The sequence below is a fragment of the Mytilus californianus genome, unplaced genomic scaffold, assembly GCF_021869535.1.
Source record: "Mytilus californianus isolate M0D057914Y unplaced genomic scaffold, xbMytCali1.0.p SCAF_14, whole genome shotgun sequence".
NCBI lineage: Eukaryota > Metazoa > Mollusca > Bivalvia > Mytilida > Mytilidae > Mytilus > Mytilus californianus.
Genome location: NW_026262626.1, coordinates 34,771,416 through 34,790,019, shown reverse-complemented (window position 1 = coordinate 34,790,019; position 18,604 = coordinate 34,771,416). Strand labels below are relative to the sequence as shown.

Genomic DNA, 18,604 nt, shown 5'->3' with positions numbered 1-18,604 from the left:
ATACCATACAAATACCATTTTTAAAGTTGATACGATTTTACATATCCCAAAATAAAGAGGTAGAACCAATTTTTACATGGTCAAAATGCGAAAGCTGTTCTAACCTACTGCAAATTAAATTTCCAAGACCCTCTAAATATATCACACATCACAGATTGTTCAACAACTGTACACATATCCATAAAACATAAAGTTGTTCAGTGCTATATATTGTTGTTGTTGAAGACCGAAATTATACAAAATTTAAGATTTTGCATGATTTTTTAAAAGGATTTTTCGCCCTTGCAATGTAAAATTTGGTTACGCGTTTATACCATTATTTTGTTAAAAAAAAAGAAGCTGCCATATTGTTAATTTTGGTTAAGACTGGAAAACTATATCCCTAGTGTGAAATGAGGATTTAGGGGAAATTGGCCGTACCTATTTGTAGTAGTTTATGTGACTAAAATAGCATGATAGAAAATAGTTGTTTTTTTCACATCCGTTATTACATCACGTGTGTTACGTGCTTTCAGTCTCTTAATTCTTCTTATCTCTCAGTGTTTATGTTTTAGGAAATATTTTATTGATGAATATATCTTTTCTATTCTTATTCATATAGAATGCAATGTTCTTTCTGCAGTAACAAACAAAAAACGGCAATTTTTGTAGGAATTCAGAATTTACGATAAACAGGGATAGAACCTTTATGTTCTGAAATATCGACACAGTTGTTGCATTTCTTAGGCTCGTCAGTATAGTGTTATTTCTGATATGCAATTAAATATATGCATTATGATAAAAGGATAAATTCTGTCTTAAGAAGCATTTATTTTACGAATAAATTTGCAAAATTTGTATGTAGTTTTGATAATAATTGTTCAGTTAACGTGCCCAGTAAGTTTATAAGAGCAACACATGTTTTCAAAAAACTAAAATTAACATTTCTGCATTGTGCAACTTAACGTTGGAAAGATTTCAGTCTTACTTAATCACCACACTTTCCACTGTGAATTTAAAGAAGGTAATTTAAACTTATATTTATTGTCAAACTATTACAGAAACGGACCATTGTTAAACTTACATATATGAAGGTATGCATAATTTACTAACTCATTAAAGCAACCACGAATTTGTTGAGGGATGGATGGATGGGTGCCAACTTATATGCATATTCAGGATGAGAACATGATAATGTGATATGAACTTAGACCGTTCTTTGTACTAGACCGACATGCTGAGTCGTATTTTATAACGTGCTAGTTCACAATGCGCAACTGGTCCAATAAAATTGGTATCGTTAATGTTAATACTATCGCAGGATCGATATTTCTGCTGGTGGAATGTAAGTCTCCGAGGGTTTCACCAGTTCAGTAGCCAGCATCTCGGTGAAAATACGGACATTGTGTTATTTAAGTTTACTGTTACAAATTTTTGAAACCTATTTTAAGTTTTAAGCTAAGGAATATATCTTCTTCATGCAAAGCTCTGATTGCTTGTCCGGATTTGGCTAACCTTTTTGTCTTTTTGTTTGTTTTTTAAGCTCATCTACTTTTTTTTTTTATTAGTTTTGGATTTTTTAATAATTGTTTTGCTTCCAGCATCATTGAAGAGACACTTATTGTCAAAATGCGTATCTAATGCAGTAAATTGGTACTGTTAATATTTTATAACCACGAAGTCGATAAGTCTGCTGGTGGACTGTAAGTCCCCGACGGTATCACCAACCTAGTAGCCGGTACTTCGGTGCTGGCAAGATAATACAGATATTGTTGAATTAAAGTTTACTGTTTGCAGAATTTGGAGACTATTTCAAATCAAGAAATATTTCTCCCCAATGCAAATCTCTGATTCCTTGTCCGGCCTTGTCTATCTTTTTTGGTTTATAAGGTCATCATTTTTTTGCATAAGTGTTGGATTTTCAAATATTGTGGCCTCGAGCATCATGATTGAAGAGACATTTTATGTCGAAGAAAGCTCTTTTGGTTCAGTAAAACAAATACTGTTATGTTATTCACAAGGTGACAATTCCGCAGGGAGACATACCACCCTACCCGAACACAATTTTCTGAATCCGAGCCTATCAGTCTCTGCTCTTACTTCAAAATAATCGATTTATCATTAAGCATTCTTTTTGCTTAACTTGCATTATACAGGATTCATGTTACTATGTATGATGCTCAGTAACATATCACCAGTTATTACTACATTACACTAGTATACGAAATGAGATATTAATGATTCTGTTCATTCGTGCGTTTACTCAGTGCTGATCGATATATGATTATTAGATAATTCCTGATTTGTTATAACTAATTTGACTTTTCAGCATTTCTTCTGTTCTGTTTTCTTAATATTGTATATGCATTGTGTATATTATTGCTCTTGTTGCACCCCAAGCTATCTGGGTAAGTAAATAAAGTTAAAATTATCTTAAAAAGCAATGTTATCGTTAAACAATCAATTGCATGGGTCTAGAACGTTCACTTAAAAAATAAAATAAAACATCTCACAAAACACATGTATATAAAGAGTATGTGAACATACACACTCGGAACACGGAGAGAGCCTAAAAATGTTTTAGAATAAGGGTATCCTTGTCTGTCTAATCAGAGTATATATCAGGGAGCTTATTCACAAAGCATCCGTTAACTAACTGATGTTTTTCCCCACGATTTTTATACATATGTTCTGTAGATTTAGTAATTAAATCATATATTGCCCGACAATTTTATTGTTTTTTTTTCTTATGTCTATAATTTGGAAGAAATCAAACATGCTTATATCACCTAATCTAGAATTAAATAAACAGGTCACATAAAAGTGTCTGGAATTTTTTACACAAGATTCACTGGGTTCATTTGAGATAATGAACAAGACAAATTATTTTCCTGTTTAAATATTTTATGAAGCAGAGAAAATTTCAAATAATTATTGATTACCTATATGTTAATTACATCTGTTATCCATTACTTATATGTAAAATGATTACATTACATCTTTTATCCATCCTCAGTCACAAATCTATACATAGACATTTAAACGTTAGATCTAGGAAGCAAAAAGCAATGCAAGGTGAATCCAACAAAAATACTTTTGTAGCTGCCTACATCTGGAATTCAATGAAAAACTTCATTGTGTCAGAAAAACTAATACAAAAATGTTGTATTCATATTTTAGTATCACATGAACTTACTAATAAATGTTTCTTTACTTCCTTTTTTTGTGAAATTATGTGGAGTTCCTTTTCCCTCTATATCCGCTTTTTCAATTGTAAATATTTCTTTTTCTTTTCATCAGCAATTTCCTGTAATAAAAAATCTTCATCAATAATAAATGGAATGGTAAATACATTGGGCAATCTCCAAAATATTTGTCTGCAAGAATTAATTATATACAACTTAAAAAAAGTTCAATCAATGAAATACTAATGTGAATATTTTTGTTTTTACAGGCCACAACTTTTACATTTTCTTCTCTTATGATATGAAACAACAGGTCAAAATAAAAGAATGGTGTGTTGTATATCTATAGTAAAATTATTTGGCTTTTGAATCACAACCAGGCCATGTAATTATCATACAATTTGAAAGACTGATCAATAGTCTTGGTTAAATATTGTCCTTAACCAAATATATTTGTTTGCACATCTTACCAATTTTCAGACAATTACCAAGAAAAATGGGATAAGTTTGCTAAACTGACTTACTGCTGTGCTTTTACTCAAACATTGTTGTCATATGCGACTGTCATACAAGTGAGAGGTTTAGCTAGCTATAAAACCAGGTTTAATCCAACATTTTCTACATAAGGAAATGCCTGTACCAAGTCAGGAATATGACAGTTGATTTTCATTCGTTAGATGTGTTTGAGCTTTTGATTTTGCCATTTTATAAAGGACTTTCCGTTTTGAATTCCCTTGGAGTTCTGTATTTTTGTTATTTTACTTTTTAAATATACTTATAAATTTGGCCGTTAGTTTTCTCAATTGAATTGTTTCATATTTTTCATGTCGGGGCCTTTTATAGCTGACTATACGGTATGGGTTTTTCTAATTGTTGAAGGCCGTATGGTTGCCTATAATTACTTACATCCACTTTATTTGAACTTTGGTGGATAGTTGTCTCATTGGCAATCATACCTCATCTCCTTATTTTCATATAAAACTCTGTTTTTGGACCCATACTACATAAATACACCATTTCTGGTCAAATTTGGCACTAAAAATATTACATGAAATCATCAATTATTTAATTGCATTTAAACGACAAGAACTAGCTATTTCTTTTGCCAGAACTTAAACGACAAAAACTAGCTATTTCCTTTGCCAGAACATAAACGACAAAAACTAGCTATTTTCTTTGCAAGAACATAAACGACAAGAACTAGCTATTTCTTTTGCCAGGACATAAACGACAAGAATTAGCTATTTCTTTTGTCAGAACATAAACGACAAGAACTAGCTATTTCTTTTGCCAGAACTTAAACGACAAGAACTAGCTATTTCTTTTGTCAGAACATAAACGACAAGAACTAGCTATTTCCTTTGCCAGAACATAAACGACAAGAACTAGATATTTCTTTTGTCAGAACATATTGTATTGTTGGTTTAATCTGTTATATTTGTCTTTCAAAATGACCCTTAGAACGGATTGCGTTCACATTTGCTTCACGAGCCTGTTGCCTGTTATGTCGCACTGTTTGTCCTGAGACTACTATAATCTATAATAGTTTCAGTTGTGTCATATTCCAAATATGTTAAGTGTTTATTTCATTAACTGAAAGCCTGATAAAAGTATCCAAAAATAAACAAACAAAACAAATAAATACCTATGAAATAAAAAAATTAAAAGCTGGCGTACCTTTATGATACTGCGAAGCCAGTTCATTTTAATGACTCCATTGGAAATAAGCGGGAACGCTTTCATGGGTTATCCTTGGAAGGATATCAACTTGAGGGTGCATTTTAGCATTACCGTACATGTATTTGTATTATTTCAAATTTTTATTACGCATATTTTCTTAAAAACTGTACTTGTATATATTTGATATCGATTCCTAAATCAATTTTACCTTTTAAGCACTCTAGCCATATCTTTTAGAAAGGTTAAACTTGTTTATTTGGGTTTTTAAAATTTTTTTTCGAGCGTATTGCATCTTCTTTGATGTGGTGATGCTAGTCGTATAGTCTTTTTGTAAAATTTCAAGATTTTTAAAACAAATTTCAGTTTTCTTTTTAGTTATTATACTACTGTATTTTAATATTTTTACCCAAAAAGTTTGTATTATTTAAAGTATTATTTTATTTGACCCCTTCCTCTTTAACTTTTCTGATTTTTTTTTTAAATACATAAAAAAAAATTGCACTGGGCGTTGAGCAAACAACAACTAGTTAATCTATGAGACATGTGTTCGTTACTGTGCAAAAAACAAATTTCGTATGAAAAGGAATTCATTTACTGCCGTATTTTGAAAATATGAAATTTCCGTGATGCGAAAACAGTCGAAACCTCCTTAGTTACACATTTTCATTAAAACATATAATTTATCAAAATGTAAGTTAAAAATCATGAGACAACAAGGCTGTTGATACCATCGCAGTGGTAAATCCTAGTGTCAAAATATTACCTCCTCTGTAAACACTGAAAACTTGATCTTTTCAATGGTTGTGTCTTTTTAGCAATGACGGTATTAATTATAAATTCACAAGAAAACTTTAAGGTAAATAGTAACAATAAAAATGAACTGAAATAAAATAAAAACATTAATGTAATCGTATCCCTTCTAACATAGCAAACGACGAGTACAGTATAATTTAGGAGCTTTGTGTTAAATTGGTTTAAAATGTTGCTATGCAAATAAATTCCTGGAGTACCCACTTCAATTTATTTTTCTATTGGCTGTATAAATCTCTGAAACACGCCAATTATCCGTATATGTATGCAGCTAAGAAGTTCATAGAATACGCGTAGATTTATTATAACAGCTCAAGATTCGAAAACGGTATACAGTAGACTGTAGTGAATATACGTTTATACTAGTATATCAAACAAAATGCCACTAAGGAAAAAAAATATTATGCAAACAGAAAGTCACTGCTGATGATTAAGGTATAAGATTACGCACAATAAAGCATTTCTGAAAGCTAAATTTTCCCCTAGGTCTGAGGAAGATAAATTCTTAAACACTCTTAAAGCTTGTTTCTATACCCCAAAAATCATAAAATAAATCACCTATAAATTCATCAAAATGAAGGTGGAAACATTGACTTCTAAGCGGATAAAATGTCTGCAGTGAAAGGAATCGACTCCGACATGTCTGCAATGAGAGGTTTCGAGTTGACATGTCTACGAATCTGACATGTAGCAATGAGAGGTATCGATTCTGACATGTCTCGATGAGAGGTAGTCTTCAAGAAACCTTCAAAATATTTAGTATCATTTATTCTTTTGTCAGAATTGTTAACATTTGTCATAAATGTTATCAACAGAAAAGATATCAGAGTTCAATTTGCAATTATAATATCTGTGTGTTATTTTATAATATATAGGTTCGATATGGAAGCCGTTTTGTACTTAATCCCTTTCCTAAGTTCCGTGTTCAGCATGATGACAGAAAATGATATGCCAGAAATATTGTGTAAATGTTTTAAAGAAAAGGCGGGTTCCATAACCATAATTCCAGCCGACCTCATTTTATACAAATGTGTTAATAAGTATCTTGCAGAAACCTGGTTGGAACGATATCAATCGCCAAGACCGACCGACCATGACACAATCAACTGGTTACGATCTCTTGGTAGAAAAATCAGAGGACAAGAATACAACATTCGAACGAAAAGACAAGCAGTCAGAAGAATAAGACGCGAAATCAGAACACTTACAGATGCACAAAGGGAAAGATTTATTCGAGCTGTTCAAGAATTAAAAGCACGAACAGTAAGAGTATTTTACAAATGTATCACGGAATTAGATAGCAAGCGTTTGTTGTTTTATTATGCAGAAATTTCTTTTTAAACTTCTATTGCTTAGTTGCTTTTAATAGACATTATACATTACTGAAAAGGCATATTCCTAGTGTGTCGATTATTTTTGCATGCTTCAGACATGTTTTTACCATTTTTTTTACCGTGTTGTTTTGTTTTATGTTTTACTGTGAATTGATACCGTCTTATTGACTATGTTTGGCTGTGATGCTGTTTTATTGACCAAAGCTGTGATGCCGTCTCATTGAATTTGTTTGTCTGTAATGCTGCTTTGTTGACTTTGTTTGTCTATGATTCTGTCTTATTGGCTTTGTTTGGCTGTGATTCTGTCTTATTGACTTTGTTTGTCTGTGATGTTGCTTTGTTGACTTTGTTTGACTGTGATGCTGTCTTATTGACTTTGTTTGGTTGTAGTACTGTCTCATTGACATAGTTTGGTGGTGGTTCTGTCTTATTGACTTTGTTTGGCTATGATGCTGTCGTGTTTACTTTGTTTGTCTGTGAGGTGTAATACCATTAAATCATAGAACGTTACATCCGGTTTCATACGAAAAAGGGTAGAAAAAAAATGTTTCCTTTAATTTGACAGTTGTAGGAAATTAAACCTGCATTTCATTGCAGAAAAAAAATTATGAGTCATAAATATATATCTTGGGTTTTTCAAAGCACGATTGTTTTTTTATTTAGTGCTTCTATAAATATTTTGGAATCTTGAGATGACATGGTTACTAAAGTTTGTTTTTAGGAAAAAAAAGGACTGAATGTTTGATTGGTTTAATTCCGGTGATGGTTATTATCTTATATGCAATGAAATATTGTATGAAATTTTTACTGTAGTACAGGGCAGGATACAACTTTACTCATGCCAAGTTTGTCTTTATTTGCAACAAAGATAAATTCAGCACATTTTTTTTTTAAATTGCCATTTTAACAAAGACTAATAGGGGGAAAACAATGGTGGTATTACACCTGTGATGCTGTCTTATTGACTATTTTGGCTGTGATTCTGTCTTATTGACTTTGCTTATTGGTCGTTACCTTGATGAACATACAACTAAGAAGATAGCGCGATGTTTATTTATTTATTTTTTCTTAATTTTTCATGCGTTTCCATTTGTTAATTAAACTTTGTCATACATGTGACAGTTGATAATTGATTTGATGTATTAATTTTTTTCTTTGATGATAGATTAATACTTTCTAACTTCTACGTTAGTGTACCTTTTCTTTCGGTTTTCTCTCGAACTTGCGCTGTTGGCTGCCAACTGAGTTCTAACCAAAGGTCTCCTGGCTACGGTCACTGAATCCGGAAAAAGCTCTTAGGCGAATAAGAGGACTGGAAAACAATAGTTCAATAGCAGACCATTTCTAATGATTTTTATAAGATAAAGGATTTATTTATTAACGAATGTCCATGTTCACATGCATAAAGTAAATCTTAGCAATTGAAGTATATAACACATATATTCAACTTTTTAAAAAAATTTAGAGTTTCACATGACTTTAAGTTTCTTCCTATTGAATATTTGTGAGTAATAAATCGTATCGATACAAAAAAGGAAACTTATGAACTAATGACGAAGAAAATAAACAAAATTGTTTGTCCTATTACTAGTATCAATATCAATAAACGTTATTGTGAACATTTAGACATTTGATAGTTATTGTAACGGCAATGCCATTCTTTAAAACTTTCAGTAACTCATGTCGCCGGTAAACTCAGTTTTCGATAGTAAAATCATTTTATTGACGTCAACAAGCATAAAAATTCAACACAGTTGCACATTTACCTTATTGAGCTGCAAATTGTTGACATTGACATAACAAAGTTTTCTTCAAAGAAGGAACCCTGCCCATTATTTTACAGGACAGACAACACTAAAACTAAATGTCTGGACGCTACGAACGAGGTTGCAAATTGATAAACTTTTAAAGAAAATCACAATCTAAATATTGTTAAATCTATCTTGAAAGTAAAGTTGACCACCTTCAGCAAATGGCAGGTATTCATTTATATTTTCTCTCTTGGTTGTGATTTTAGCTGGATTTGAATACTCGATTAAACAACAGCCCCATGCATTTAATTTTGAATAACTTTATTTCAATTCAAGGGGTTGTTTGATTCCGAAACCTTATTATATATCATGTGGATCGTTATTTTATTAAAGCTATATCATTCATTGGATAGATCGGATCAACCAACAGATATGATGCTTTAGCTAGTGCACATGACGGGAGAGCCCTTGGATCGGCACATTCTGGACCAAATTTTCCGTCATGGCATCGGGAATACCTCAAACTGTAAGTAAATGAATATATGAAATACTTATCTTTGTATTACTCATATGCATATATTGCTAAAAAGAAAATGTACGAACATAATTTTAGCTCCCCAAGTAAAAAGGTCGAAGTAAGCAATTGCTATCTTTTTGCTTTGCCATCCAGTCTTTGTCCTCCGTTAACTTTGGGATATATCTGTTATCATTGAAGTTTGATATAAGAACTTGGGGACAATCATTCTTCGTGTTTCTTACGAAAGTTTTATCCTGCAATCAGCCAACTGGTACACAAATAATGATTTGCTTTAGTTTATTTGTACCTTTTCGGTAATGTTAATACTACCATGTACGTAACTGTTCATTTAGGTGTCCTCATCGCGATCCGCGTTAAAGCCATGAACAGACTACGATTGGGAATTTCAAATACTGAACGTTTAACTTCAACTTGAGCTTCAGGGTGAACCAATGAATAACTAATGATGCTACTGAAAAACCAACATGAACATTATTACTACATTTAGAACATAGTGGAAAAGCAAGTATGTTTCTTTGTAGCCTCTATAGGCAAAGGCAGAAGGTGATCTAATAGGCAAGATCAAACAAAACCCGATCTAAATGATATTTATAGTATCCGTTAATGTATTCATTAAATGAATGACATTTAAATTACCATATTAATTATACATTCTATCTGATTCATACAGGCTTCATTGAGTCTCAAGCTTTTTCATAAAATGCTTGCCGTTTTATCAAAATACTAATTTGAAAATATGAAGTTGTGGTATGATAGTCAATGAGACAACCCCCGACCAGAGACCAAACGACGTAAAAGATAGCAATTATAGGTCACCGTACGGCTTTCATCAAAACCCATACCTCACAGCAAGCTATAAGAGGCACCTACATTACAAATGTAAAACAATGCAAACGAGAAAACGTGCGGCCTGATTTATATCAATAAACGAAAAACAAATATGATATACAGCAATAAAATGAAAAACCACTGAATTACAGACTCCCGACTTGGGACAGGCACATACAGATTATGGCGGGGTCAAACATGTTTGCACCCCTTACCTTGGACATCGGTGAAACAGCACAACACAAGAACAAACTATGAAATAAGTTGAAAAAGGCTTGACTCATCAGAGCGATACAAAGCCCCAAAACAACTAACAAAATAATGAAGACACAAAGTACAGATCCTAGCTCACTCTCAGTTACTGAAAGCTAGTCCAAAGCCAAAAACAACTTATAATAATCATATATCTAGGAATAGAATATCAATCAGTAGACATCCAATGGATCTAGTGTAAAGACATCTTAAACAGTCAGAGAAGAACATGATCTTGTGCAATGCCAAAATATAGGTATCGACAGAATGTGGGACCGTAAATGTTCATAGCTGAATAGCAATACTATTAAATTATGTTTCAATTTGTTGATGACAAAATCAATGTTTGTATCGGTAAAACAATATTTAAAAATCTCATTACAGTGTTAAATTGGTATCTTTTTAGATAAAGTTCTATTTAAAGGATCGATAAGTATACAAGGGTCGTATCTAAATTCACGGATTCCTGAAACAACATCACTGTCAAAATTAGGATATGATATCCCATTTGTTATAAATGACAGGTACAGACAAACTTCAAAACGAAATCAAAAAATCAATTTAGTCAAGATTTTTAGTTATTTGTGGTAACGAAGTCCCTGACTTCATAATTTACCAGTGATACATAGATTGGTATTTTAATTAAAAACTAAAACGTCACTATAGACACGACCGGCCTCTCTTGTAGAAGATAAATTTATTTTTAGGTATTAATTTTATCCAGGTTATCTTCCAGTTTGAAACAACAAACGCCGAAGTTCAAGTTGTCTGACAATTGAACAGCAAGTTATGATCATGTGCGCTTTTACACACGTCTCTTTGATTGAATGTTTGATACAAAAGAGAGGCAAAAGATACCAAAGGGACATTCAAACTCATAAGTAGAAAATAAATTGACAACGCCATGGCTAAAAAAGAAAAAGAAAAACAACAGTACACAAAACACAACATAGAAGAACAAACACTGAGCAACACGAACCCCACCAAAAACTGGGGTGATCTCAGGTGCTCCGGAAGGGTAATTGCATTTTCATTCAACCCTTGGTTACAAATTATCGAATATAAACTGTTCCGCTGAACGTTTCATTTATATGTATTAAGCTTTCTAAAATTTAATCTTCATTCTATCTCATAGATGTTAATAAAGATACTATGATACGTCAGTTTGGCTTCAATGAATGATGTATGAATACGTAGCAATTCTTGTAGGAATGAGGATATTGAATCTGATGTAAGGAAAATGCAATGTTCTCTACATGTTACAGAACCATTGTAACAAACCGTCAGTGGTCCATATGGGGTCTGTTGCAAGACATTTTTTGTGCCCCTTACAAGCTCTCCTTTTCCAGCTATGGTCGAAACTTGTACTCTCATATCCTGGTCGACCCACTCTGCAGAACATATCTATTGAATTATTGTTAATTTGTTCTTGTCCTGAAAATGCATAAGATATTTGTCCTTTGCCGTTAGACAAATATCAATCAAGTAATCAAACACGTTTAAAATTTGACATTTGTAAATGCTGAAAAGTATTTTGCGACGCCGGTTGTCTATGAAAGTCCACTCCCTATTCGCATCGCGGTCTTTGAACACGTTTGCCTCACTATAAATAAGGGTCAAGCTACACCACTTAGACCACATCAAAGCCCAAACACCGACTCTTCCGAAAGATAACAGACATACAAAGAAAGACAAACAATAACTAACAACGACATAATTACATGCATGTTCAAAACTTTATGATTGACGTGTATTGAAGCAGCCTTTCATTAGATTTAATATTCCATACTGATTGGTCCTTCAATTCTTAATTTATGCAAAGCTACATTTACAAAGGTATACAATAGTTATAGATAATCTAGAAATTTAAAGCGCTTCAGACGCATACAATTTTTAAGTGTCAATTTCAATTTGTACTTTGTGGCTGATTCAGGAGAGGATACGCTCCTCCCACCTGTTCAAAAAATGCCACCCCCCCCTCTTTCCTAGAAACCAGAATCAACCCTAATTTTTATGCTATTACATTTTCATATTCAACAGAATCGAAATTCTAGACTTTATCTTAAGGTGATCCGTATCATAAAAGTTAAATTACTTTAGTGAACGACAAGTTCATTCTAAGGTGGAGACGCAGTTTCTGTATCACTTTTTGATAGAGGTTAAAGGTGTCTGACAATTGATCACTAAATTCGTACTTAATGTTTCAGATTTGAAGCTGCTCTACAGGAAATTGATAATCGAGTTACCTTGCCATTCTTTGATAGTAGATTAGATTATAACTTGTTTGACCCAAGGGAATCAAATTTTTGGGGCGATAATTTCATGGGCGAACACAGAGGTGTGGTATCAAGTGGACCGTTTCGTCTTTGGCGTCAGCGTAATGGTGCATTCTTAGAAAGAAATGGTGGAGCATCTGGTTCCATGATTTCACCAAGGGGGATTAGAAATGTGCTATCCAGAAGAAGAAATATTGATATATTGTCACCTTGGGCAAATGACAGATTTGATCTTGAAAACTACCACGATGCGTACGTATTAGAAAACAACTTAACCCGAAAAGAAAGCTTTATTATCAAATCAAATGTCAATTTCAAAATAATAAATGAATGTGCATTTTGTTTCCAGAACAACACCAAGCAAAACGTTAGTGTATTTTGAGTCACGGGGACTGAAACAGTGGAAGTATAAATGTTCAGCAACAGAAGCTTTTTCATAATCTAATGCATTCAGGGTAATATTTTCAAAAGCGTACACCTAAACATTGCGATTGGTTTAAAACGTACTAAAGAATGGAAATTCAACCAATGACGTAACGTTATTTTCATTTTGGTGTACGAACAATGAGATTACCCATAATCCTTTAGATTCTGAAAAGGTGAATTTCCATTCTGTCAATAGTCGCACATTTATTTTGATTAACAGAGAAGTAAAATATACTGAATATTAGCCATTGAGCCAATGTCTCGTCCCTTTTTATCCCAGAATGCCATAATGGAATGTTTCAGTGATTTTTATCGTTGATTATTTATCTAATTCCTTTTATTAAAGTAGTTTATCCATATCTTAAGTGTTTAAACTTTATTGCCCTCTTTCCCCGACCTTTAACTAAATGAACAATATTCATTCGTTCTCATTGCTATCAACATCCTAAATCCTACATCCAGCCTTTTTAAATTTCCATCAAATTTTTGCTTTTTTCTTACGTGCTTCGAAAATGTCTTGTCGATAAATTAAGAAATTACCAGAAAACTATATTCACAACTTCCTCAGGCAAAGTTTACCCTAGATGAACTTGGCAATGCTTTTTGTGTCCCTTTTGATCATATACACGTAGCTCATAATGTTTCTATGTATTAATAAACCCCCGTCGTTCCAATGTTTTGGTTTGAGTGTTCCTGAGGAAGATTTATCCAGAAAATAGGCCGAACGATATTTGTAATAAAGCCTTATTTGCACACGCCCTTTTTTTCTTCAAGAAACGCCACAAATCAACCCTGCATGTCTTGGCTCTTGTTTTGATCCCGGAGACGGCTATCTAGAATCCAAACACTCACGCTACCACCGTTTCTTGATTTTTAGAACTTTAAGTTTAAATCCTCCGAGGTAAATAGGTGGTTGAATTTCTGGCAAAATACATCAAAAAAACATGGCCAAAGCCGGTATTTGAAGGCATTAGAAATTCGTCAAGCCTGACCATTCAAACATCTTTATTCTTAAAATTGTCTACACGATGAAAGTAACTAGTTGCGAAATTGAGCTTTCAGATAAGAAGCTGGGCTTACTGAAAATATTTCACGAGCAACAATGGATCAGGAAACTCGCTTGATTGTGAATGTTCATGCAATATAATTCAAACCTGATGTGATATTTGAAACTTCCGCTGACAAACATCCAAGAAAAAATGAAATAGGAATGAATTTTGTAAATCATGTGTAGACCACTTGCTTTGCAAATATCTTAATGACCTTGTTACCAAGGAAAATATTGAAACGTTTTGACAGTTCGTATTGGTGACACATCTGAAAGGTTTCTGGATCCGCCCATGAAAGTAGTCAGTAATCTACATTTTGTATTTTCAAGTCCGTTTGTTTTTGTCATTTTTGTTGGAACATTATGGTACGTAATTGTTTGCATGTTTTTGTCGTTTTTATTCGATCTTTTTTTTCCTTTTATAGGTGCGATGGTGTTTAGATATTTAGATTTTTTAAACATATCTGTAATGGATCTCATTTGACATTACGCCAGTCCCTTACCCACGAATGAAACCCCTTAATAAATCTTATCATCTTTTAAATTGGATATTGTACCGAGATGAAAATTATGTAAATGTGCCTTAATTTGTTTTAAAATGGAAGGGTATTCATCATAGTTGAAATTTTGAATGTATATAGTTGATGATTGACTGAATAAATGATTTTAACCAGAAAGTGAATGAAATTACCATATTGATAGTAACAACAGTATTGCTGTCTACAATGTCTTAATGAATGAGGCTGCAAGTATGTGAAAGCAAATGAAATTTGGCAGTCAAATATAGAGAATAATAAAATCTGCCCTTCATTGGTGGTAGATTGTGATTTGAACCAACGACTCTGATTGAACAAATAATGGAAATGATATTGTGTCCCCATTAATTCTATATGTATACTGATTCCGACAATGAGCATGTGCAAAAGAGTATAGAAATTAGTCAATACACTCCGATTAATGCAGTCGTTACATTCCGCTGATCTACGCTGGCTACATATTCACCCCTCATCATTTGTATGAGAAGATAACTTATGATAAATTATTCCTCGTATGGTTTCCATTTCATCACATCCCTTGAATTAATTTTGAATTCATTTCGGCTTGTAGGAAAACGTTTTTTTTTTTTTTTTTTTTTTTTTTTAAATTGGCCATTTATTCACAAAGATTTCCTCTGGCAATCGTTTTTCATATAATCGGAACCACATGATGATCAAAGGTCATTTTGACTACTAGTACATATTCCTGTCAACCACTAGATCACTGAATTTAGGAGCGGATTTAGGGGGCAGGGGATCCGTGCCCCCTAACGGAGCAACGTATATGCGCATATGATAAATGCAAATACTTTTCACCACTCCAAACGTTGGCTTTCTAGTGGGGCTCACCTTTTAAAAAATCCTGGATCCGCACCTGGAATTAGCAAATTACTTCCATAAAAGAGTGTCAAAATATGCTTTTCCATATAGTTTAATCATCATCGGGCAACTATAATATATGCTACCAATGCATTCGTGTATGTCATCTAATCAACAAGCGATTTAGTGTTAAACACACTGTATATCGCTAAAGAGAGTGTTTTGATCTCTAGAAGTTTTGGGTGTAGTTTAATTTCTGTTTCATTGACGCTTACCATGTATCTCATTTTAAACTTAATTCAAGATTTATATTGGTTCCGTATGTACTTTTTTCGATATAAGTTTTTGCAACACACAAATTTTCAAAATTTGTGAAAGAGGTATTTAAAAGATAGGCGAAAGATACAAAATGGATATTCAAGCTCATAAGTCGAAAACAAACTGACAATGTCATGACAAATCTTAATTTCTTCTCGAACAATATATATTATACTAATGTATATAGAATGAGTAGGGACAAATTTTCAATATTTCTATTTAGATAAAGACTTCTTAGCAATGCCGCGTTATAAAGATATTTCATATAATCATTAAAAACTGCAAACAGTTATGAGTTAAACAATAAAATATTCATTAAAATCATACCTGAATTAAGTGTTTCAAATTTTTTGTCTTTTTCGTGGTGTTAAACACTTTTGACCTCTGACTATAAGTTTTACCATTTCAACTTCGTTCATTATTGTAAAACTGTAAAAGATTTTTTTAAACATTTGAATCCCAGTACAAAGTTTACCATCTTTCCGATTTCCATCTTCCGAGTGAATGAAATAGATTAAAAACAAAACATTAAAAAAATAAAGCAAAAAGACTTACTTAAATGATATAAAACAAAACTGACCAAATCGAATTCTTTGGTAAAGCTGAAAAGTTTATTGACATATACAAGGGCCTGGATGGTGTTTACAGAACAGGGAATAATGGGCAAAAAGTGCATAATAAAGGGTTACAAAAATAAAGAATAGAGAAAAAAGGCAGAACAAATTAAGAATAGAGTGCTAAAAGAGGATGCTAAAATATACAGAATAGAGAATAATTGACCAAGTAAATAAATAAAGAATAGAAAAGTTATCTAAAAAATCCAACAATAAAGAAATGAGCTCCCCCCCATCCTCCCCCCAAATCCAGACCCGCGTGTACTGTATCATAACTTTTTGTAACATTTTCTTTCTTTTACAGTGTACACGTTTGGGTTGGTGGTTCAATGCTTGGAGTTAATACAGCTCCATCAGACCCAGTATTCTTTCTGCATCACTGCTTTATAGACTATGTTTGGGAGCAGTTCCGACAAAGACAAACTGTAGATCCTGAGAGTGACTATCCATTTGATCAGAGTGCTCCGCCATCTCACGCACCAAACCGAATCATGGATAACTTAGAAAGTAGGAAGAGGAACATTGAGGGGTATAGTAATGATTACACAGATCAATATTACAGGTGTGTAATTCTCAAAAATAGTAACAAATATAAAAACTGTGAGCAGTGCAAACAAATTAATACCCGTGATCTTCGATTTGTATAACAAAGTTTATGTTTTGTTTTTTTTGTTTTAGGAGAACGTACTGATAAAGGATATCTAATAGGACAAAGTCGAAGTTTTACTATTCAAAAACACAAATGTCATTAGAGTAAAAATAATAAAATGGTTACCTCTCGATATCATAAAATACTAGATATCCAGTAGTTTTTTTTTATTGAAATATAATCTCTTATGTAGCAAGTTTTACATACAAAGGTTTGACGGACGGACGGATGATAGAACTAACGGACGTTCACTATATACCACTGCTTCAGTATGCGATATCAATGATAACTTTGTATGTTTTGTATGCTCAAACACGGCATCATACAAGGCTTGATTCCATGTTGAAGTACGAATACGAATACTAAAGTTTTATTTTGATTTTGTTTACATATCATGAACAGAACAACCATGACATAAGCTCTTGAGAGCTTTTTATCGAATATGAATAACATTACAAGAGAGAGCATGCAGATAAGATATATAAGAAGCATATATTAGAATGTATAAATACAGCACAGGCATATTGAAATACACACAAAGCACTACCAAACCACACATCTAAACATGCTAAAACTGAAGCATAACTGAAATTAAAGTACAACTAAAATTTAATTCAAGCACAACTAAAAATTAAGCGAAACTAATTTGAAGCACAACTAAACATTAGAGCACACCTCTAAAATTTAAAGGCATAATGCAAAAATTAAACATAACAGTTTAAATGTAAAGCGCTTTAACTAAAAAATATTATACATGAAAAGCTTAACTACATGCAGAACAACGACATTCCGATCCATTTCGGGACTGTATTAGGCTCTTGAATTGTGAAAAACTATTTTCAGCCCTGAAATGGTCGGGAAGGCTGTTCCACAGAGTAGCAGCTGCAAATCTAAAACTTTTATTACCAAACGGTGTTGATTTAACAAGTGGAATATCCAGTATATTACTACATCTGAAAGAATATTCACAATCTTTTACTTTTAATATAGATCATGTAAACATACAGGTGCTAATTTATTAACTATGTTTAAGGTTTCAATTGCCATTGATCTTTGTCTTTTAATATTCTGTGAAGGCATCTTAGCCTTTTCATGCAACTGTTGATATGAGCTTGAATGGTCTCCATACACAAATCTTAGTGCATTTGATTAATTTTGAACCATTCAATAAGTTTGATTGAGACTACCCTTAATTATGAATCAGTCCTAAAATCAGTGATATTAATGCTTTTAATCCTATATTATATAAAACTATTTTGGGGCTTTTATATCTTACGCATTTGTTTGCTTAAGGTAGCCATTTCTAATTTTAGTGCTTTTATGTCACTACAATTACCTGATCATTATTTGTATGTTTAATCAAAATGTGTGAAATAGCTTTCGAAGATGGGATGCTGTGTTTCCATGTTTCCATATGCTTATACAAAACTTGCATGTATGTATGACGATAGACATTTGAAATAAGTGAAACATGTGCACGTTTTGTTAGAATAATACGAATCAATTTTTTTTAATTTATCAGTGCTCGGAATGTGAAACATAACGATTGATTTTTAGCTTT

General features: G+C 32.6%; 3 protein-coding genes across 3 annotated transcripts in view; 2 read left to right on the top strand and 1 right to left on the bottom strand.

Annotated features, from left to right (window-relative positions):
* LOC127724684 (uncharacterized) overlaps positions 1 to 18,604 on the top strand; it is a 44,897-nt gene that overhangs the window by 24,794 nt on the left and 1,499 nt on the right. The window contains exons 2-3 of the mRNA XM_052231733.1: positions 12,565 to 12,885; positions 16,699 to 16,956. Coding sequence (XP_052087693.1) covers positions 12,680 to 12,885; positions 16,699 to 16,956 — 464 coding nt within the window. The 5' untranslated portion in view covers positions 12,565 to 12,679. The remainder of the gene's footprint in view (positions 1 to 12,564; positions 12,886 to 16,698; positions 16,957 to 18,604) is intronic.
* LOC127724662 (tyrosinase-like protein) overlaps positions 1,032 to 18,604 on the top strand; it is a 92,753-nt gene continuing 75,180 nt past the window's right edge. The window contains exon 1 of the mRNA XM_052231697.1: positions 1,032 to 1,073. The gene's annotated coding sequence lies outside the window, so the exon portion shown is untranslated. The remainder of the gene's footprint in view (positions 1,074 to 18,604) is intronic.
* Positions 3,955 to 18,604, bottom strand: part of LOC127724749 (uncharacterized) — a 185,055-nt gene continuing 170,405 nt past the window's right edge. The window contains exon 5 of the transcript XR_007992644.1: positions 3,955 to 4,120. The gene's annotated coding sequence lies outside the window, so the exon portion shown is untranslated. The remainder of the gene's footprint in view (positions 4,121 to 18,604) is intronic.